This window comes from Triturus cristatus, chromosome 6 (genome assembly GCF_964204655.1).
Source record: "Triturus cristatus chromosome 6, aTriCri1.1, whole genome shotgun sequence".
NCBI lineage: Eukaryota > Metazoa > Chordata > Amphibia > Caudata > Salamandridae > Triturus > Triturus cristatus.
In genome coordinates this window covers 1,295,716,820-1,295,740,781 of record NC_140589.1, presented here as the reverse complement: position 1 = coordinate 1,295,740,781, position 23,962 = coordinate 1,295,716,820, and the positions used below count along the sequence as shown (strand labels likewise).

At 40.1% G+C, this 23,962-nt stretch overlaps 1 protein-coding gene across 2 annotated transcripts in view; it reads right to left on the bottom strand.

The window, feature by feature from the left end:
* PPIL4 (peptidylprolyl isomerase like 4) overlaps positions 1-23,962 on the bottom strand; it is a 202,707-nt gene that overhangs the window by 54,076 nt on the left and 124,669 nt on the right. For both annotated transcript variants that reach the window (XM_085612253.1, XM_085612254.1), the window contains exon 11: positions 2,650-2,746. In XM_085612253.1, the coding sequence (XP_085468379.1) occupies positions 2,650-2,746 (97 nt within the window). The remainder of the gene's footprint in view (positions 1-2,649; positions 2,747-23,962) is intronic.

Genomic DNA, 23,962 nt, shown 5'->3' with positions numbered 1-23,962 from the left:
ACAGCCAGTAATATAAATGTTGAAAAGCATGGGTGAGATGACATATCCTAGAGGGACCTCTGCTTTTATGATGTAGGGTTTGAATTAGAAAGGAGGAATATGGATTAAATATGTTCTGTTTCAAAGATAGGATGTGATCCCGTCAAGAGCAGTCTCCTCAATATTAGTTTTGCAGAGATTTTGGATTAGAATGTCATGATCAAATGTGTTGAAGGCAACTGAAAGGTCCAAGAGAAGCAGCACCGTGGCCCCAGTTGTGGCCTACTGTGTTTTTCAGTTCATCCCAGATGGCGAGTAGGATAGATTTTGGGCCTCTTCTATTGGTCTGGCAACTATTGTGCAGCTCCATCAAAAGTGGCTTAAACTTTTCCATGTCCTAATCCTAATCTCTTTGGTACTCTCCTTAATGAATCTACATGAAATGTGCATTAATCTCAGGTTTCATGCACATCTGATAATGGGGAGCAAATTTAAATGAAGAGTGAAAACGATTTCTTTGCTAATAACACTGGCACTGTTTTATGGATCCACTGAGCCGGGTCTGGTGGCTCAGTGGACTAATGCGTCTATTGCAGGAGCCTGTGTACGACCTCATGGTCACAGGTTGAAATCCCGGTGGGTCCACTCAGCCTTTCATCCATCTGAGGTTGATAAATGAGTACCATTGAGTTGGGTAACAATAAACATCTGTTATTCAGCGCCAAGATACCTCTGGGTGAACGTGCACTTTACAAATACACATGTTATGTTATACAACACTTGGAAGGCTCTTGCCATGTTTAGCTTATGCTTGATATTTTTTCTAGTTTCATGCAAATCTGGCAAGGGGCCACTTTCTGGAGAAAAGACCTTGTAAAATTTTGCAAATAACTTTGGTTCTGCTCAATGACTGTATGAATTGTTTAAAAAATGCCTCTGCTTTGTGGTTTTCTTGTCAAGTAAGATTTATCAAATTGGAGGTCAAGAATGATCTGTTTTTCACACTGTAAACTTGTAGCCAACTCCAAGACATCATCTTCCTGCAGTACCACAGCAGATGACGTCAACTGATTTGATCCTAGTGCTTGCTGGCTTTGTCAAAGTGGTTGTGTAGACATTTTAATTACAACAGAAGATAGGCTATCTCATTCTCTGGGGAGTTGTGAAAATAGTGTCCTACACAGAGTAGGCTATTCTTCAGGCAACAGACTTGTTTTTTTGTAGTGTGGGGTGCTAGGCCAATCAGACGGCACCTTCCTTTATTCAGGATTTGTGGTTCCTCAGCAGCTCCTCCAATTGGAACAATGCTACTGTAATGAAAGTCCACTTCCAGGACTGTGGCTCTTTAGCAACCGCAGAGAAGGGGTTTCTTTTCGAAGTACCTTGAACTCAATACACTTTTATACAGTTGTGTTTGCCGTTAAAACAAATTGAGATATGTTGTTTGAGGGTGGTGTTTATTTGTGAGCAACTTTACACTCAAATTTGTGGGTCAATTACATTTTTCCACATCTCAATTTTCGATTTTGCAGAACTGGGAATCAGAACCACCGATCTAGTGTGTGCCAGATGCACTTTTGACAATTTCCAGGAATCACTGATCCTTAAGGACCACTGAAGAGGTTTGATTGGTTCCTGAGAATGTATTGTCCCACAATGCGATAGTCTTGACTTTCTTGCTCACGTCATTGCACTTCTCTGCAACAAAGCAGACAATTTAGTTTTTTTCCTATGCTTTCCTTTTTGGGGAACCCAGAACTTGTTGGTCCTTAGCAATGGCTTCCACACAGAAAATGGAGAGGAGATAAATTAAGAACAAGATGATGTTCAAACAAAGTGTTTATTATGGCCACTATAATCCGTCATCTGGACATTTTTCAGCATTCCACAGGGTGAAAAAAGTCTCTAAGCACATGATGAGTGCATTGTACACTACGAAGCTGAACAGAAGAAGTTGAGCAAAACAGAGCTTCAGAACATCCTCAATACACAGCATCGTAATGCTTGGCATGAACCACAGATCAATCCTGCAAAAAGGAGAAGGGACGCTGAAGAGGCGACTATATATACTGCTGCATTGCAACACACCATTGCTCCTGGCGAGATGTTGCCAGAAGATGTCCTGCAGGAGAAGACTATGGGCTTGCATGGCTTCGTGCACCACAAGTTGATATCTTGTGGCTAGCACAGTGCAAAAGCTCAGAAAAATAAAGTGCTTCTTCACAAGAAGACACTGAATTTTTGTTTAAACCCAGTTCCTTTTCCATTGTTCAAGTTTCATTTTTGTTTTGTTTTCCTCTAAAAAAAATAAAAATAATTATTTTTAAAAAGGTTCTTTATGAAACAACTTTAATGGTTTAAAATGGCAAAACAATATATGCAGTTTGATTTGTATGTCACTGAGAGCAAGTATCAGTGCGTGAAAGTGATGAATAAGAGGAGAGATTAGTGAATGAAACAGCAAGTGAAACAGTCTGTGTAAGTGAGAGATATTGAGGGAGGCGGTAGCCAAAGGACTAGGTAAACCCATCTCACACATCTCCCAATAAAAACAGTGTCCCATATAAGTGGTTGGGCCTATCACATGGGACAGTAATGGACCCAAGCTGTCACCATGTGAAATCTGTTTAGTGTAGTGAATACAAACCTAAGCACAAATGTTAAGGATACTCTTGTTTTGGTTTTGCCTTGTCTTTTAGGACGAGGTTGGAACGCTTGTTGGAGTCCATTTCATAATCTTTAAAGTCGTCTTTGGTATACTTGCCACCTGTTTTTAAAGATAGACAATTATTTTGGATGCATAATAGGTCTACAACCACAAGACATAAAATAGAAAAGCTTTCTGTCTACTGTGTATAATCTTTTATATAAACCAGTTTAAGTTTAAAGAAATGTGGTTAATAATGGCAAATTATGGAAGCTACTTAAGAATCTGTGTCTCCCTTTAACTGGCAAACTCAGAGGCTCCGCTGACTGCACTTGTTGGTAAGGGCTTATGCAAACTCACTGTTGCACAATCTGGCTGCACAAAACGTTCAATTTCCCACGTTTATGGTGCAAACGCAAGTCACTCATTGCATTCTGAACCATCTAGGAAAAAAACAAGTTTAATACATTTGGATTGTATTTGTTTATTTAACATTTTCATAATGTGCCACGCAACCAAGATGCTGTCAATGCACTGTACAATATTACATCATGCAGGTGAGCTACAACACCATCAACAGAACCCATATGTTCCAGTAATATTTTAACCACAAGATTGGTTTGTCACTGAATAAGACAATTTAAGGACTTACTTTCCATCTATTATTAAATGGAATTACTCAATGAATAAATACATTTAAAATAAGATAGGAGTAGTATTCTGAATGTGGGAAGGAAGGGATGACTTCGGAGACTCCGTGAGGGCATTCTACACCCTAGCAGCAGCAAGGAAAACAATATGTTCCCCACAGATACAGGTGTGGGATTTGAGTACAAGATTAGATTTATTCCAGATCACAGGAATTTGATCATCTTGCATCAGTTGAATTTGTTTTTCATTATGCTATCTTTTCCGATAGCGCTGGGGCGCCTCCGGAGGTATCTGTGCACTCTACAAATGAAATTGTGTTTTGTAAAGTCTGGTATGCCTTGATAAACAACCCTATGTACAATAACTAGGACTTAATGTATTTGGTTGTTAACATACAACCAATGCATCTGGGTCAAAGTGGCATAGGCTTGATCAAACCTTTATAAGCTAGTTATCAGAAGGGCTGCAGCATTTTGTATAAGCTGGAGGCAGACTATGAGATTGCTTTGGGTACACAGATATATGGCTTTCCCATAATCCAAGAGTGATTGTACAAGTGCTTTCATAACACGAATGCAAAGGTGTACAGTGATAAATGGGAAGATGCTGGGCAACAATTTTATCTGGAAAAAGAATCCACTGGTGATTTTCAAAATCTGAGCCGTCGGGCCTAGATTAGAGTCCTCGTCAATACCCAAATTGTGCCAGAATGGATTTTCAATAATGAGATTTTTGAAAGGCAATAGCAAATTGTGTTTTCTGTAAGACTTACTTGGACACCCACAAACACACCAGTGATAAAGTGTCTACACATACTGAGGATTTTAATGTTGCTTTGATTCCAATGATCTTTTGGGTATCACTGACCAGTTAAAAACTTAAATCTGAACTAACATAATGCAACTGCTAGAGGGCACATATCTATATTAAAAAGTAGAGATAAAAGCGAAGAGGCCTGTGGGACACCACAATTGCACAAATGAGTTTGAAAACAGAAAGATGGCAAAGTAATGAATCTCAAACAGCCTGATAGAAATTAAACCATTCAAAAGCTGTGCCACTCATGCCTACCTCTTCAAGTCTAGAGTGAAGAACTGAATGGTGGATAGTGCCTAAGGCTGCTGAGAGGTCTCTTAAAATCAACGCCCCAGAGCCTCAGACATCAACTTGTCACAGATCACCAAGTGCAGAGACTACAACCAGCCCTTTGCTCCTGCCTGAGGGGAAATCAACCTAGTAGGAGTCCTGAAGGCCATTTCTCCACAAAACGTTTTAGTTTAATAAAAAAGAAAACGACTCTGCGGGCACTTAGATAAATAGGAAGACAAGAAATAGGATACAAATTATCTAGGTAAGTTGGGTCAAGAGATGATTTTTTTCAACAAGGGTTTGACGACTACTTCCTTGCAGGATTTAGCAACTGTTCCTGACTCAAGAGTACAGTTGAAAATTAACAAGAACTCCTTATGCAAAGTCTAAGCAAGCCTTTGCATAGGTTTTGCTGAAAAAGGACATAGAGGGGACCTTCTCAGACGATTTTGATTAATAACATCGAGAAGAATAGAGGTAGTAAGAACACATTTTTCTAGTTTCGGTGAAGGGGGCATGTTGCACTGGGCAACGTCATTTAGGGGCATTGCAAGTCTGGTACAGTTTTTAATTCTTAAATGATTCTAAACAACTCTTTAGACAGCTTAGCTTCACATAAACATTGGAAAAAGTATAAATTGTCTTCAGTCCTAGGGAGTATGAATTACACTGTTTCCTTGCCAACCTGCAGATATCAAGTTTGTTTGCAAGTTCGGTAGTTATCCAAGTGCTGCTTTTTGAGTTAGAATTCCAAACTAAGAGGCGTGGTAAAATCTAGGGCCTCAATTAATGATTACATTTATCTAGCAGCTTAGTTGGAGCCTGTGTATGGTTAAAAGGTAATACGTGGATAAAAGATTCCTTTAACAGTGCGACTACATGCTCAGGAATAAACGGAGAAAATTGTAGCTTTTAATTTAGTGACAGATATGGTTAACTGATCGGGCAGCTTGATGGGAAATGGAATAGCATAATAATCGATTCCAACTCAGTAGTACATGCTTGTCCAAAATAACTACGTTGTAAAATAGTGGGTCGAAGGATTGAAAATAGTGGACCGAGCAGGGTGAGCAACAGAAAAGTCACAGGTTGAAAATGTCTAGTCTTTACTTAAATTTGAAGGTTAGACCTTTGGGTTTTTTTAGCCATCAACATACGTTTCCTGTTTGTTTAGGGACAGATTTACAAATCAGTCACTGAATGAAGAAGGTACGGTAGACGCTGAATGGGAAGGATGATAAAGCAGGACAAAGTTGAATGAATAAATTATTAATAAGGAATGAAGTAATTATACCAGCACAGGAATGATACAACGGGGGAAGTTCTTAATTAAACAGCATAGCATTGCAGAAAGTGATTGCTATCCCACCTTCTTTCCTTGAATCACAGTTGGCTCAGATTTTAAAGTTAATAGGGACCACCTTATCAAGAACGGGGTTAGAGTGAGCGGTGAACAATCTTCCAGTCAGCAAAAGTATATCTACATTAAATTATTCCTGTGGGTTAAAGTAGATCGCATACTACTGTCTTTAATGGCAGTTGGGTGTAGGCTCTTAGATTTGGAATGGAATTGGGCACTTTATGTTGGGGTGGGAAATGATAAAGCTTTCCGGCATAAACCTACATTATTAATGATTTGTCATCAATATCAATATCCGCAAATATCAAAGCAAGACAGAGTTTGTAATACTATATGCTAAGAGTTGCCCTGGGAAAAAAGAGAAAGTAGGAAGAATATGAGGCAATAAGGCTTCCAAGAAAGAGCCAGAGGAAAGCTCGAAGAATTATATTTGAGACATCACAGAAAAAGATAGGGAGAGCATAACAAGTCAGGTAATGTGGGGACAGAAACTAAAAGCACTGTAGGGTAATTGCAGCAGTTGGAGGAGGAGTAGAAGTGCTACAGATATTGAGTAGAGGTCTTCGGATCAAAGCAGGAATTTATTAGTAAAGGTATGGGGCTTAATCCATAATGATGGAAAAAGCAGTTGTTTCTAGAGATTAGTGGAGGAAAAGAAGAGAGGTGACATAAGCACTGAATGGAGACTTGAGGAAAGCTATAGAGGTAATTCCAGATAAATCTTGAACAGATGAGTTTCTAATCATCTGAGGACTTGGATGATGTCCCCTGAGCATTTCTAACTCTCCTTATCTGAGGGTGGTGGGGGAGCAGGCACATAAAGGGGTGGCGATGTGCCCCCGACACTTGACCAGAGGCCTGCCTACCTGCTCTGTGTATCAGAGGGTTTGGAGGGGGGGGGGGGGGGGGGGTCAGTGGGGTATATGGCAACGAATTTAAAGAGGGTCATTCCAAAAAGCCTTACATTTCTTCTTGTCTGATTGGGATGACTACCTTTGCCCTGACAGTCACTGAAATATGCCTGATGAAAACTGGAGCATGCTTTTAAACATGGGCAGAAATTGGACAGTGAGTTTTGCCTTTTAGAAGGCCTCCACCAAAAAGTAATCTTGTCCTGTAGGACATGCATGTTGACCTTATGGTAAGTAGGCCGCTCACTGGATGGCGGAATGATACCATACGGCAGAGATGGCGCTGCCAAGAATGGTTCAAAATGTTGGTCATCTGCTGAGTCACAGGGGTAGTCCCAGTTCCCAGCCCCAGCAGACTGACTCAGAGGGTCCCCCTCCTCAAAGTATATCTGAGCTAGAATATGAATGGACTGACCTGATAGGAGATTCTGGTGGAGGAGAAGGTGGGAGTGAATGCTTGGGTGTGGACAGTGGGGGTTAGGGCTAGTTGCCTTGTCCTTGTGCTTCTCAAATACTGGGTGTCGTGGTGCATCAAAGGCAAGCTCCTCCTCAAAAGTCAGCCTCTGCTTTGCAGGAGGCGGGGCTACTATGGTTGAGGTTTTTCCTGTGGGTGATTTAATGGAAATCTTGGATTCAGGGTGTATGAAGTCCTGATTTTGCCTGAAATGCAGCCCTTCAGTCAGTTTCTCCAGAAAGGGAGTCTTGTATATATCTGTTCTCAGCATCATAGGGGCACTCGCATGGACTTAGCGCTCAGTGTCGGAGACACTCTTGGTGAATGTGATTGGTCAGTGCCCTTTGGAGGCAAGGGGGTAGATGAGGGTCGAGACTAGACACCGTTCCGTAGCAACTTGGACGGCTCTGAAGCCTTCTCTCAGTGTCAACTGGAGCCTGAAGGCGGCGGAGAGCTGGAAGCTGAGGCCATCTTTTTGCCCTCTCTGTGGCTCAATTTCAGACTCAATGGGAGCAGTGCTCTACTTCATTGTATCTGCACTTAAATGAACAGGTATTCGACACCTGGCTCAGCACTGGAGTCAAACTCACACCTGTCGGTTTCTTCTTGATGCGGGGCCCTGTTGGTGTCGACACCGAAAGTGCCCAGTCCTGTTCCCGTTCACCGAAATGGGGGACACCACGAAAGATGACTGCTGCTACATTTTTATGTGCACCCAACACATTTCCTTTCAGTACCTCAGTCTTTTTATAAATAAGGTGAGGCAGAACTCACAGGTGGTCATGTAGTGGTCAAAAGGAGAAAGAGGCAGAGGTTGTAAACGCCGTGCTGGTGAGCCCATGGGTACTTTGAAGGGAAGAGATGTGGCGCCGCGGCCAGGACGACTGACTCAGGAATCTGGGGCTCACGTTCGATCCCCGGCGTCAGTGGCAGATTAGCCCAGCACCATGTGACTCTGGGCAATAGCTTGCTTAATATTCCCAACGGCCCCCAGCGTCTAGAGACCCTTACGGGTGATTGTTCGCGCTTTACAAATGTGGATTATTATTATTTGTATTGCAGTTCCGACAAAATTGGAAAAGTGTGCTTTCCCTCACACCCTTTCTGTCTGCCTTCTCTGAGGCGAGCTCTGCAGAGATCAAAGAGGACACCATCAAGTTGAAGACCAGCATGCAAGTTAATAGTAGATCGAAGCAGATTGGTCAGGAGAATTGCCAAGTAGAGGACAATCATAAAGCAATTGTTATCAGAGTCATCAGTCTAAGAAAGTGAAGCAGAAAGGGCCAAATAAGCCATAAGGATCAGGTTGATCTCACAGCCATTGCTTAACACGTCTGAACATAACAAAAAAAGACAATCTAAGATGGAGTTCGTACCCATGTTAACTTTAGACTAAGGGAGTATATCCTCTGTCTTGGAAGGAAAATGCATTGTACGTTTTGAGCTCAACACTACATGGCATTAGTATACAGTGCATGTGTAACTGTAGCCATACATGTTATGAACATTAGATTTTCAGTGATCCATGAGCATCATTCAATCAGCTGGATATGTTTAAAATATTTAGACATCACAAAAGCGGCTATTATGTCATCGAATGGAAAAGTTCCTGGCAGAACACTGGACAACATGATTTCATTATGACAAATACAAGCACGCAAATGGAATTTTTTCAGGAACAACAGCCGCTCTTTCTGACCCATGAGCCTTGATATCAGTAAACCTCCAAGATGATGATGAAGAGTAGATTAAGGAAAGAAACTCATATGTCATGCCAAACGGGGCTTTGAAAATAATCTGTTGTTGGATACTTAAACTCTAGTGGGCCAAATTTCCATGACTGGTCTTCATGGAGGATATCCCCTAGGGAACCCTTTAAGGGACAGTGATGAAGTTTAGAGAACATCCCCACTTGCTAAAAGTTGACCGCGCACCCCTCTACTTGTTCAAACAGAAAAGAGCAGATGGGTATCCCGTTAACAAAAAAGTAATTCAGCCCTATGATTTCTGCCTTTAACTCAGAATATTTGTATATTTTTATTTCTGACTGACCAGTGTGTGGGTGTTCAGATACTGCCATGGAGATATCAGGTCATACTGAAAAATCAACATTGCATGAGGCAGTGGCGGCTGAAAACACTGATCGCTAAAGAGACTAGATTGCTGAAGTCACCACAGAAGAGTCAAGGAATGTCTTTTGGGATGAGTATCTTCTTTTGATGTGGTTCTCACAGGTGGCCACAATCTCAATGGGGCATAGGAGCAATGTAACCACTGTGCCAAATTCTGAGGTCTCAATCACAGTGAACTATCACTGTACTCTTCAGAGCAGGTGAGGTCCATTTCCTGAGAAAAATCCAGGAAACTTACTAAAAACTGAAGCCTTTGGTAATGAGCTAGAAGAGAAATGTTGATGTTTAAAAAAGACAAAGTTGTGAAAAGAGTTGCTCATCAACTGTAAGCTTTTGGACTTGTCTGGTGACACTGCTTTTATTAGACAGTGATGAAGATGTAAGTGGAAATACCATAGGTTTACAAGGGAGTTTAGCACAGACAACCCCTTTGTGAATATTCATGGAGTTGACTTCAGGCTAAATGAAAGGTATCTATATAGACCATGCTAACCTCCAAAGGAAAAGCGGAGGTAACAACAACGCTTCTTTGTGAGGCAAACATGAACGAAAGCACATTAAACATCTGCATATCTTAACCTGTCCACTTGATGTAACAATTCAAGAATCTGTAAGTAAATTAGCAAAAAGTGCATACTAGGAGAAATAGGAAACATTGGAACAGGTTTCAGGAGAATGCACACCAATGCATTAATTGCCCTGGTGGTACAGTGTTTGTTCAGCTGAAGCTGCAGTATAAGCAACTTTTTAGTTTCCGAAATCCAGAAAAGAAAGTCAGCGTGTTGCATTTTGAAAGGTTTTCTTTCCTTGGTTTCAAAATACCTTTGCTTCCGTGTCCATAAGAGAGGAAGACATGGTTATTCTATAAACAAAGCAAGCTGTCTTGGGAGATTTTCTGTCACCGCAAACGTTAATCCTTTGGAATGCAATTTTTAGCATTAAGCTACCTGCTCAATGACAGTTTCTTCTATGGCAAAATGTAGCTTTGACTGTGTTTATGTAATGAGACCGACGGATCAGGATTATAGACTGTATCCGGTAGTGGCACCTCTAGCCAGGTTTAGAGAAAATGATTGAAGTCTACATATAAAGGAGAAAAAACATAACACTGATGGCAAAAGGCTGTGCAAATACCTATACCAAGCTGTGTCCCAAATCTTTCTTCTCTACTTATGACAGGCAGTATCAGGCCACACAGTTGATGATTTAAAGCCACACTGCAGGAAGCTGGCTCTGTATATGATATTGCCAATAGGTGGTAATACCATGCACAAAGTCCAGGGGTTCCCCAGAACTGTACAGGGCTCAATGTAAAACCCAAAGTGATCTATTAGTGGTAGTGTGGGCCAGAAGCCTTAGGCCTAACAGGAGGAGTGTAAGACATTTATTGCACAACATTGACCAAAAATGGACACGACTCAAAGGAGATCCACACCAATTTTATAAAAATGAGCTTTGTTTGTATTTTATTTTAAGATCAAGAGCTTCACAATATGGTAAGTACGTTTGTAACTAAAAATACTTTTCATTTTAAAAAGTAGACACTTAGTGTAACTTCTGAACAGTTCAATGATATCCTATTGAGAAAAACAATAATGCGGTTTAACAGGTAAGCAATACACTTACAATTCCAGTCTTCGGGACCAAAGGTGAGCAAGGGGCAAGGGTCAGGCGAGTACCAAAACTGCACCTCCCGCGGCACAGAGGCGGCCGGGTGCATAGGTCAAAATCAGAGTTTGGTCCAATGCGTTTCAATGGGTACTGGGGGTGCTCGAAGTCACACTGCTTGCAGGTAAGTAAATCGGTTGCAGGTGCCAAGCTTTGGGGGTTAGATTAAACACAGGGGTGGCCACAAAGCAGCACCAAACATACACCATTAGCAACAAAGGGGCGGCCAATGTAGGGTGCAGTTTCAGCCTCGGGCACCCAATACTTTTCAGTGAAGATTCTGCGCTGAACAAAACAAGCTGCAGGCGTCGCACCAGCGGTTGCAGGAGGAAGGCCAACGACAGCAGAGGAAAGTAGAGATGTAGAGGGCCGTAAGGGCATCGTCTATTCAGCTCACCAAGGCACGGGGCTTTGGGTGCAGGGGTGCCTTTAGACGTCTCAATCTTCCTACCGTAGCCGGCCATGGTCAGGGGGAGCCTCTGTTTAGGGGTGGAGTTGGCAAACGTGGGCACAGAACCTAGCCTTCCTGAGTTTTTCCACCAACCAAAGTGGGGGTGTAAACCGGGGGCTGCCATCTGCTGCTAGCTGCAGCTGGGGGTCATATTACAAAGGACGTAAGCCTTTGAAGCGTCCCCTTCGAGCACTGGCCCATCCCGGGATAGGAGGTGTGACACCTCTACCCAGCATGTGCATTGTTTCTGGTCTCAGAGAGCAGAGGCCCTCCGCCCAGGGGTCCCGAACATGTGTGTGTGAGTGACAGGCTGCCTAAAGCCAGTCAGTGCCCACACCATGGTCAGTAGGTTTTCAGGTGGCACCACTGAGGTGCCCTCTGAGTATATGTTAGCATAAATCCCACACTGTCATCAGTGAGCGTTTATTGTGAGGAGTGTTTGGTACAAAACATTCCTGTGTTCAGAGAAGCCATCATGGTGCTGTAGAACTCGAGTTGTCGAGTTTCCAGCCCATGCACTCTCAATGGCTTCACTGGCACATACAATATTAAGGAATAGCCCGTAATAGTGTAGGGGCATATCTGCTCATGCAGGTATGCCCACACCTGGGATAGAGTGCGCCCTGCCTTCGGGCTGGTAAGGCCTGCTAGAGAGGTGACTTACCTATATCTTAGGCAGTGCTGGCTGGCATTGCACACAGGTAGTGTGCCATGTTGACCTTCTCATTTTGGTCTGCACCAGGCCAGGTATGCTGCAGAGGCAGTCTGCATGGCCTAGGTGAGGGGTCCCTAGGGGACCCTCTTCAGTTTCTTGCCCATGGTACCCAAGTACCTTTTACTAGGCACTTAGAGGGGGCCTGAAGGACCATTTGGGGGATAGTTTTTAGGGACGAAGAACTGGCACAGGGGCCCTGATGTGCAGGGACCCTGTGCACTACCATCGAAACAACATCAATGTCCAGATAAAAGGTGCAGGTTTACCATGTCAAAAGAGGCCCTTTCTCTCACACACACACACTAGACAGACATCTTGCCCTCTGGAACTTAGGCTTGGCTCATAAGCAGAGCAGACAGGAACTTTCTGTATGAATACTCCTCAAATTTAACACACAGGTCATGTGATAATCTGCTGCCTAGATGACAGAAAGCACTGCTCGCACTTCTTGAATCCAGTCTTCAAAACTAGAAAAAGGGAGGTCCTTTCCTTAGTCAATGAAAACCAAAGACAAATAGAAAAAACATCCTTTGCCATAATTATCAGCTAAGAAGAGACCCAGTTGAGGACCTTAGTATCAAAACCCAGGAAGTCTTTTGAGTGTTCCTAGTAACAGGCTGTGGTTAACACTGACAAAAGCCCCTAGCAGGTCAAAAGAAATCACCACTTACAAGAATGCAGGGCGTCATCAATAATTTGAAGGCTGGTTTTAGATAGTCAAGAAGCATATAGTTGCTGGTTACTTGTAAGTTGTTGGCCCACACAACTCACAAGAAATTTCATTGTGAGAGATAACCCAGAGACAGGAAAACGTTATTCAGTGTGTGATGTAACTTATTATTTATTTTTTTAAATAGAGGTTTAAACTTATCCAAATATGAAGCAGAATGAAACATCTGAGGCAGGTAAGCAGCAAATTGGATTACCTGTCAAACTCAAAAGTGGGTGTGGTTTGCATAATGTAACAGGCAGCTACTCCCCAGAAGTGAGGTCACTTCAGCCCCATGTGACCAAGAGGAGATGTCACCTGTGACTCCTGGTCCAAACTGCCGCCCTGGAGCTGGAAATTACATTGTTCCGTGCACCATTCCCATCTGCCCCAATAATTAAGTCCCTTCCAGTCCATGTGAACAGGAAGTGATGTCTCCCATGATTTCTGACCCAGAAGTCCTGCCGACTAGGAAGTGAACATACCCCATGATTCCCAACTGCAGAAGCACCCTGGAATCCTGACCTTGAAAGTGACATTACCTTTCAGCTAATTGACCAACCCAAAACCCATCCCACAATGCAATGCGCAAAAGTGACATCACTGGTGGCCATCAGGGTTCCAAAAGTCCCAAACTATTTATGCTCTTTAACATCATCCCACTATGTAATGTGCAGAAAGTTACATAGTTGGCGGCCGCCAGCATCAGAGTCCCAAAGCTTACAAACTCCGACACCACATCTCTTTAACCCCATCCTACCATATAATGTGGAGGAATTGCAGGAACTAGCGACTTTTAACATAAGGGTTGGGCCCAAAGCTGCCCTAGCAATGCATATCCTCAGTATGTTTCTTTGAAAAGCATGCGTGTGATTTTGTGGGGTTATAATTGTGTTTTTTTGGGTGAACTGGACACAACTATTATGGCAAGTGCTGCTTAGCAATTATGATATTTATGATCAACTGCCTTTTTGAAAGAATTTTTTTTTTACTATTAATATTTCGGTATATGCTTGTGTGTGTCCATGTAGGCATACATGTGTATTTCTTTGTTGGTTAATTTGTACTTGCACAACTATGTGTGGGCGTACGTTGGCATGTGTGTTTATACATGCGCATTCATGTGTTGGGGTGGTTTGTATATGCACATCTGTGTGTGCACATGAACATATATGCATGTGTGTTCAAGTATGTGTAAGCATGAAGGCATGCATGTGCGTTACTGAATTTGTATGTGCACACAGTACGCGAGTGTGTACGTGTGCATCCGACTGGGTACCATTACGCCTGTAAAAAGGTTCATTTTATAGTGGCTTGAAAAAAAAAAACTCCCCATGTTTTCTGTAGCAGAGTACGAAACAAAAAAGTGCAACAAGTTTTCACACGCAACAATGAGGTGATGCCATTTTTCAAAAAGAATGCAACAGGTTTTCACACATCAGAAATGGAGCCTTTTAAAACAGCCAGAAAAATATTAAAATATATTACCTACTGGCGGTCGCCAGTAGGTAGTTATAGTTAGGACCCCTTTTCCATAGGAAAACCGCAACATTCTATTTGGAATAACTTTGGCGCCGGTCGACGAATCCTCGCGGATTTCTCAAAATAGGTGGGGCGCTACGCTCCGCTCCTACCCTGAAAGTCTCGGGGGGGATTCGTCAAGCGGGGGCTGAGATAAAAGGGGGTCCCAAAACGCGTTTTTCCCATGCATTTTTCCATAGGACCTTTAGACAGGGCTACAGCCCGAACGGCTGAACAGAATTACTAGAAATTTGGCAGAGAGGTAGTCCTCAGGTCAAGGAAGTGCCTTTTGTAGGTTTGGTGTAAATCTGTTCAGTAGATTTTGAGAAAATAGCCTTTAAATCAATATATATATCTGAGCCAGCTTACGGTACGCTTACCGTACGCGTACGGTGGCGTGCGCGAGCGCGATTCTGATTGGCTCTTAGATCTTAGTAAACATTCGAATCGGCCGAAACCAGGAAGCGGCGGCCGCCATTTTCTCTCTCGCACTGAGAGTTAGGTTGTTAAATAAAACCAATAAACATGTAAAGGGGCTGTTTAGACAGCTCCCACACACATAGCCATGTTGAGGGAGTCCCCAAAGACCCCCCAAGGCCAAAAATTGAATTTTTATTTTTTCGCTAATTTCGCCGATTACGCTTACCGTACGCGTACGGTAAAAAATGTAATAAAAAAAAAAACACTATCCACACTCTCCCCACCACCTTATTAGAGGTGTGAAAAACCACAATATTTTAAACAAAAATAATAAAAGAAAAAATTATCCACACTCTCTCCACCCCGTGTGCAAATGGTGCCCGAAAAATTAAAATATTACCTTTCAAAACGAAGTGCATCATATGTCCTCCATGTGCGCACGGTGCGCGAAGCGCATCGTGCGTACATGGCCCATCTAGCGTAACGTGGGCACGCGGTGCGCGTAGCGCACCGCGTGCCCACCGTGCGTGCACGGCACTAACTGCGTAAAGTGGGCGCGCGGTGCGCAAAGCGCACCGCGTGCTTACTGTGCGCGCACGGTGCGCGAAGCGCACCGTGCGCGCACGGAACGAACTGCGTTAAGTGGGCGCGCACGCCACGAATGGCGTAAAGTAACTTAGCATTTAAAAAAACGTACAAATTCACTGAAAAAACCATAGGTTTCACACACGTTATAGTTAGGAATTAGCATTTAAAAAACCTTGCAAATTCACTGAAAAAACCATAGGTTTCACACATGTTATAGTTAGCGGAAATTTTACTGATAAAAAACCAGTGAAATTCCCCCGTTATAGTTAGTGCAGGCAACTATAACTCACGCGACCGCAATCTTCTGCTGATGACATATGTGTCTTTATGAAAAAAAAATATTTGTAATATATGTATAGCTAAAAATGTATGGAAGAAGACATGGGCAAATAAGTGTCTAAATACAGTATTAGCATCAGCAGAGGATTGCGGTCGCGTGAGTTATAGTTGCCTGCACTAACTATAACGGGGGAATTTCACTGGTTTTTTATCAGTAAAATTTCCGCTAACTATAACATGTGTGAAACCTATGGTTTTTTCAGTGAATATATATATATATATATATATATATATTCAATGAAAAAACCAAAGGTTTCACACATGTTATAGTTAGCTGGACATTTCACTCGTAAAAAACCAATGAAATTCCCCCGTTATAGTTAGTTCAGCTAACTATAACTCGCGCGCCCGCAATGCACTACTGATGACGTCACATATTACATCACTCATGACATGGTCAGTGACATCACTCATGACATCACTGATGACATCTCAAATGACATCACTGATGACATCATCCAGTGAATGTGTGTTTTTCTGAAAATTAAATATGTTTTATATATGTATATCTCAAGGTCGATGGAAGAATAAATGAGTATATAAGTGTCTAAATTGATGATTTGTTTCTGAAAAATTGATTGTATAACTGACTGATTAAGTGTATCTTTTTGAATACATGGCTTAGTGAGTAATGTTTAAATGTGTAAATACCTGTATCAGTCTCTCACTTTGTATATAAGTGGCTGCATGGGTTGGTGAGTAGCTACATGAGTGTCTATATAGGTTAATAGTTGTTTTTTTGAGTATCAGTATGAGTGTCTGAGTGTCTTCATGGTGCGGTGGGGGGTATTACGTAGTGCATAGATGCATGAATGAGTGACTCACTGTTTGTATGTGTTGAAGACAGCATGTGTGCAGGACTGTATGGGTGGATGAGTGTGTGCATGGGTGTGTTAGTGAGTGAATGACTGTCTCAATAGTGTCTTCATAAGTAACTACATATGTTTTAAACTAGTATATGTGACTATTGTTGTTTATAAGTGAGTATATGTGAGAGTGAGAGATTGGAAGAGTTCCTGTATGAATAAGTATGTGTTTCTATAAGCGATTGTTAAAAAGACTAAGTATGTGTAAGTTTCTGTAAAAGTAAGTGTGCTGGTGTGTGTATAACTGTATATGCAAGTAAATGGATGTTTGATTCTTTATTAGCATGAGTGACTATGTGTGTGAGTAACTCTATGGATGAGTGGGATTGTGTTACAGGATGTTTAGGTGTATGAGTACATATGATGTGTGAGTACATGTATGAGTGACTGTATAGGATTGTTGGTGGATGAGTGGATGTGTATGTGGATCTTAGAATTACTGAATAGGTTGTTGTAACTGTTATTGGTATGTCCATTGTTTTGAAAATTTTAGTGTCTATTTTTGAATGCTTGTATCAAAGGTTATATTAGGGTGAGAGGAGTTCTACCACTCTGTCACAAGGATAATGTCATCAGTGATGTCATTTGAGATGTCATCAGTGATGTCATGAGTGATGTAATATGTGACGTCATCAGTAGTGCATTGCGGGCGCGCGAGTTATAGTTAGCTGAACTAACTATAACGGGGGAATTTCATTGGTTTTTTACGAGTGAAATGTCCAGCTAACTATAACATGTGTGAAACCTTTGGTTTTTTCATTGAATTTCTAAGGTTTTTTAAATGCTAATTCCTAACTATAACGTGTGTGAAACCCATGGTTTTTTCAGTGAATTTCAAAGGTTTTTTAAATGCTAATTCCTAACTATAACGTGTGTGAAACCCATGGTTTTTTCAGTGAATTTGCAAGGTTTTTTAAATGCTATTTTTTTTTTTTTCTTCTATTTTTTTTTACATATTTTTATTTTAATTTTCAATCCTTTTTTAAAGACTATGGTTAAATTTTTAAAATTCTATAATATGTTTTTTTAATATATTTTATAAAATAAACAGGTAAAATTTATTAGCAATACATTTTTTCCTTTTTTTTTTTATTTTATTTTTAGTACGCGTACCGTAAGCTTACGGTAAGCGTACGGTTTACGCAATGTCCGTAATTTATCTACGCTGTTTGCGTATAGTTACGCAATTTGCGTAGCCGCGCGTACTCCGCGTGGGGCGCGTACGCGTGTACGCTACACGCGCACGTTACGCGGAAGTGTCGGGGAGTGACTGTTATGCGCATGCGCGCAAGCGCGTGTCTTTTTTACGCGCATGCGTACTTTTGCCGTAAGCGTACCGTAAGCGTACGGTAGGTCATGTGATCATGAAACACAACTTTTGATTGGTTGAAACTACTTTCAGTTCTAGAACTCTCCTACACCACACCCATTCCCCTCATTTCTGCTTGTGATCCCTTAGGAGAAGGAGCTGGGTTGTCTTTGTGATACGATGGCAGAACAGCAGAGCTCTTCTGAGAGTGAGGCTAGCAGCACTACCTTGAGGCAGAGAGCGAGGAAACAAAAGACCTCTTACGTATGGGAGTATTTTACTTTTCCAGAAGGCCAGCAAAAGGTAAATGCACCCTTAGTGACTTGCAAGCTGTGTAAGCGTGTACTTTCAAGAGGTAATCCTGACAGGAAGTATTCCTTTGGGAATCACACCATGATGAGACACCTTAAGGATGTACACAGAAGGACACATGCTCGACTTACTGAAGGTAACCCTTCAGTAAATCAACCAAGCACATCCACAGCAGCTCAGCCTGGACCATCATCTGCAGAGCCGAGTCCTTCTTCTGCAGGTCAGGTGAGCCCTTCATCTGTGGGGGGAGCATCTCCTTTTTCTGGTCCTCTGGAAATTAACCCTCGGTTTGCGAGGGTTGAAGTACGGTGCGCCCATTGTCACGATCTAATTACTTATAGGGAGACCAGTGTTTCCCTAGTGAACAGTAAAATAGATCAGCACACTTGTCGTACCGTCTAATATTCCCAATCTTTCTTTCCTCTGTCCCTGCATGAACACAACGGCTCTTTTAAGAGCCAACCTTACCTTTCATCTATTTTTTATATATTTTTTTTAAAACTTTTTATTTATTTTTTTTACCGTACGCGTAATTTTTTTTTTTTTTTTTTAAAAACACTAAAAATCAATTATCACATTACAAGGTCCTTGAGAGACTACAATTAAAAACTGCAAATGTGATTGTAGAGAAGTGGAAAAAAGGGACCATGACATTATTGACTTACCATACCCACTCAAAAAAAGATTTATTCATTTAATTTATTTTTAATTGCTTTTAAAATGGTTATAGTTTTCGAAAATTTTCTATCTCAATCTGAAAAAAAAGAAAAAAGTATTAATATTTAATAAAACATTTAATAATACAGTACACATATTTACATATTTTTCAAAAAATATTTTTGCCTTTTTTTTGCTGTTTTCAGAAAATATTGCATTTCACTATAAATTGTGAAAGCAATTGCATTCATCATTTAACAGCAGGCAAAAAAAAATTAACAATCTCAAAGATTGTTTTTAAAAAAGCCCAGAATCTCTTTTTTCATAAACATAACTTTAAAGAAATGCATAATATTCTAAAAAAATATCATCTAATATCTATACTTATTTCTTTAAAATACCGTCTGATATTTTTGTTTCAGAAGTATAATCACAATAATATATGTCAAATAACTCCACAATACATCTGGTATTTCCTTTAGGCCAAATAGTAATTTTAAAATTCTTTTTTTGTTTAATTTCCAATGGTAATCCAATAAAAAACAAAAGTTTAAATTGTACAGATGTCACCGTTTCTCTGTAACATTTTGGTTTCCGAAAGATTAATTAATAATTAAATAAGTCCACAATAGAATTGTTTACTTTTCCGCATGGCCAAATAGTAATTTTAAAAACCTTTTTTGAAAAAATTTCCAATGGCAATCCAATAACATTCCAAAATTTAAATTGTGCAGATGTTACCGATTTTTTCTAAATTTTTGGTTTTCCAAAGTTTCCTTAAAAAATGGAAAAATTCCACATTACAATTGGTTACCTTTCCATTAGGCCAAATGATAATTTGTTAAATCTTTTTATTTGTAAATTCCAAATGGTAATCCAATAAAATGGTAAAATTGTTTTCTCCAGATGTTGTCAAATCTCTCTAAAATTTAGGTTTCAGGAAGATTAGATAGGAATTTGCTAAATCAAAAGGCAAACGTTGCTTAAAAATCAATTGGGAATCATTACACAGTGTCCAGCCTTTTTCACATTTAAGATAAACTGTGTAATGACCAGAAGTTACAGTAGGTCCATCATGGAAAATTATTGCAACTGTTACAAAAGTTTTTCCTGAAATTGATAATTGCTGTCCTGTAAACTTCTTTATTAAAGTATCCAATTTTGAACCATCAGCTCTACATCGTTGCATCATTAAAATTACATACTGTCTGTATTCCTTTAAAATTAATGTTGAAAACATGTCAGATTTACACTCACTGCATTGCATGCTATGATTAGCATCTTTAACTAATTTAGCAAAAGTGACTGTTTTACTCTCTGGCAATGTTAAATAAATAAACCTTTCAGAATCAACATTAGAGCCACATATATTATAACAGTTTTCACAACTATGTTCCCATTTATAAGAGAGACCAAATAAATTTTCAATGTTAACCCCTTCTTCTTCCAGTACCTGAAGAAAATAAATCAAGAATTCCTTTGCATCTTGCTGTACATTTTGAGAAAACAGTGTTCGTCCTGAACATACATCTAAAACTTTTCTAATTTCAGTAGCACTTTCTATTTGAGTTTTATCATTACTCAGCTTTTCAAAAAGGAGACTCAGCACAGTACAGAATCTTTTTCCCTGATTTACTATTATCTGCTCTTGCAAACTTTCCAGATAAAATGCAACATTCAGCACTACATTAGCATAGCAGTTGACACCAGAGCTATTTTCAAAATAACATCCTACAACCTGTTCTTCATTTTCCTTATTCTTTTTGCTTGCAATTACATCACTCCTCTTTTTTTTCCTCCTCTCTACATCTTCATTACAGATATTCTCATTTCTCCTTTTACGAGAAACTACACGTTTCTCCAACACAGGATACTGACCTAAATGAGGAGCATAGCTTCTTCTTAATCTATTATACTCCTTTACACAGTTTGTATCAGCACTAACTTTTGAATCATCAAAGTCTATCATGAATAAACCTGATAATGTTTTCACTCGTGACAAAGCAACATATGCCATACCTTCTTTGAACACAGTTGAACCAATGTTCACAAATGCACAATCTACAGTCAATCCTTGAGACTTGTGAATAGTTACAGCATATGCTAGAGAAAACGGAAACTGCTTCCTACGTACATATAAGTCTTTCACAAGCATGAAACGAACTGTACAACGACAAATATCTTTAACTTCTTCTATCTGATCAAATTTTATTTTTAAACATTCAATTCCATCTTTTTTCTGATAATTAATAAAACCCACAACTCTTCCCATAGCTCCATTAACTAAACCTTTTTCAACATCCAAATTTCTCCTTAAAAATACTCTACAGTTCATGCAAACATATAGATTTTTTTCTAATCCAGCTGTTTTGGAAATCTTCTTCTCTAGTGAATCCAATTTATTTTTCAGTGTGCCTGTTAATGTGACAGTAATTCTTCCATCCTCAATTTTGTCCACTGCTTCCAATTTCCTGATATCTTCCTTTTCCAATTTCAAAAGCTCCTCATTGAATATTGAGCATTCACGTAGAGTTGGCATTAAGCAGATGACACTTTTGTTTTCTGCAATGTTCTTGTACATCTTCTCTGCAACTATTTCTTCCTTTGGAAATAAATTATGTAGCAGCCGAGTCTGTAATGCTTTTTTGCCAGCTTCTGTGAGTAGTCCAATCCTGATATCTTTCAGAATACTTCCATATTCTTCATCGTTTGCTTGCCTCATATTAGTTGTAAGTTCCTTGTACTCAAAGAAGGACCAAATATTTGTATTACCGATGCTTCCCAATGACTTCTTCGTGTCTTCATGTGTCACAGTATTAAACACTGGTTGTCCTTTAACTGGAGTAAGTTGCAAAAGATCTCCAAAAACTATGACGTGTTTTCCTCCAAATAACACGTCATAGTCTGACTTCAGAATTTGCTGCATTCTTAAATGCACAAAGGCAAGCATTAAGTTCGATACCATGCTCACCTCATCAATAATGAGAACTTGCATCTTCTTCAATACTCTTGAAACTTCCAAGCATGCTTCTCCAGTTAGCTTGTTGTATTGTATTTTGTTCTCATGCTCCACTGGTAACATTAGCAAACGATGTAAAGTGATTCCTTTTATGTTATATGCTGCTAACCCAGTTGGAGCAGTAACCACACAAGACAAAGTAGAATCCGTTTTTTGCTGTAGGTAGCTTCTGATGACTTTTATTAGGAAACTTTTTCCAGTTCCAGCTTGTCCGCTTACATACATCCTGATTGGATGAAATGATGTGCATGAGCACTCTTTTTTTTCATGTAGAAATCCGTGATCAATTTTGTTTCTGATCTCTTCATAAATTTGTTGCTGCTCTTGATTCAGTTGTCTTTCCAAATTTTGTAAGTCTATAAATTCTTCTTGAGCTTGATTCATAGCTGTTTCCACTTCATTCATGGCTATTGATGCTTCATTTTCAACGATTGGTTGTCCTAGGGGATCTTGACTGAGTGTTCCTGAACTTTGGCTGTCCTGAGAACTGTCTCTAGCTATTTCTGCTGCAATTGTAGTTTCCTGTTCAATTTCTTCATTTAACATTTGCAGATAAGTTGTGAATGTTCTGCATTGTATGCTGTCTTTGCAAGCATTAAATGAATCTTCATAGCTTTGAAATTCTCCCAGTAGTTCATCCTCTGTACGCCATGGTTTAAACAGCTGTAAAAGAGCCAAGTAGTAAAATTCCTTTTTGTCAGTAGTGTCGCAACTCAGCTTCCGGTGATTTATCAAACTTCCTTTTGTTTGCTTCACCAAACATCCTTCCTCACCAATGACTTTATATTTTCCATTGTTGATGTCTTCTGCGGCTTTCCGTGAATAAATGTAGTTCTGCAGCACTTCATAGAGACACATGTTCTCCAGATGATGACATCTCTTTGGGTAATATGTATCCAACATGTTTGATTTCAAAATATCTGTACTTTCTGGGTCATTCTCGGCCAAATATTCAATTTCTCCAACAGATTTCAGTACCCGATTTCTCATTGCTGCAAGGCCTAAACTTGCCCAAATTATTCTTCTTGATTTCGAGTAGAGACTTGCAGAAGATAACCTATCTGAACATTCGTAGGATCCAATTTCTCGATGCGATAACATCTTCAAACTGAAACTGTACAGCTTCTTACTGACAGTCTTCTCGTGAGAAATCTCTTCCCACATTTCCTTCAATTCTGTTTTTTCTGATTTCGTAATGTAAGACGTTACATATCGAGCAACAGCAATGGAATTGTCAGCTACATACTGTATATCCATGTTAGCGTTCCACATGGATAAAATCACTGGGTTGTAGTCATTTATATTTTTTGATTCTTCTTTTCTTTTAAGGTTGTAGGTATTCTTAGGTGATTTTCTTGTGATAGTATGTCTCACAGATGACATAAAACTGTTAACTCTTCCATTTGAAAGAACAGGTCTAGGAAATCCAAATCGACATTTAGTGTAGTATTTATCTTTGCTCTTGTATTTCCGTCGACAGTATTTTCCACACCGATGACTTTGGAAACGTAAAACTTGCTCCTTTAACTTTTTCTCTTCTGTGCTTTTTGGTATAGCACATGTTGCATATTCTTCAATGTAAGATAACACTGCTTCATCAGTATCTGTTCCAAACTTTGGGGCATCCTTGATCCACAACAGCATATGAATATGAGGAGCACCTCTTGCCTGGTACTCTTTTCTCCAAAAGAAATCCACTACTTCTCCTAGAGGTGGATTTTTTTTATTGCAGATGAAGGACATCATAGCCTCAAATCTATGATTGAAATATCTGCAAACATTAACCGGATCCAATGAGCACAGTTCTCCTGCTGTCTTGTATTCGATGTTTTTAATGTTTGAATTTGCCTCTCGTAGAAAATCCAGTAAATCATCCCAAGCGTACTCGGCACAGCTTAGGGTAAGGAACCATGTTGGAGTTCCTAAATTCCGTAACATGCATTTTAATTCACCATGGCGTCGGTACCAATATTCATTTGTCCCACGCTGACAAGCCATCAGATTGATCAGTTGTGTTTCCAAATGATCATCTCGGTGCTGCACTTTCTCCATAAAATCCTTAGCAGACACATTTTGTAAATGTACTCCACTTTTTAAAATGTGATTTACTGCATAAGACAGTGCAGACAAGTCGCTTTCAAATAAAAGATGGAACAAATAAGGAA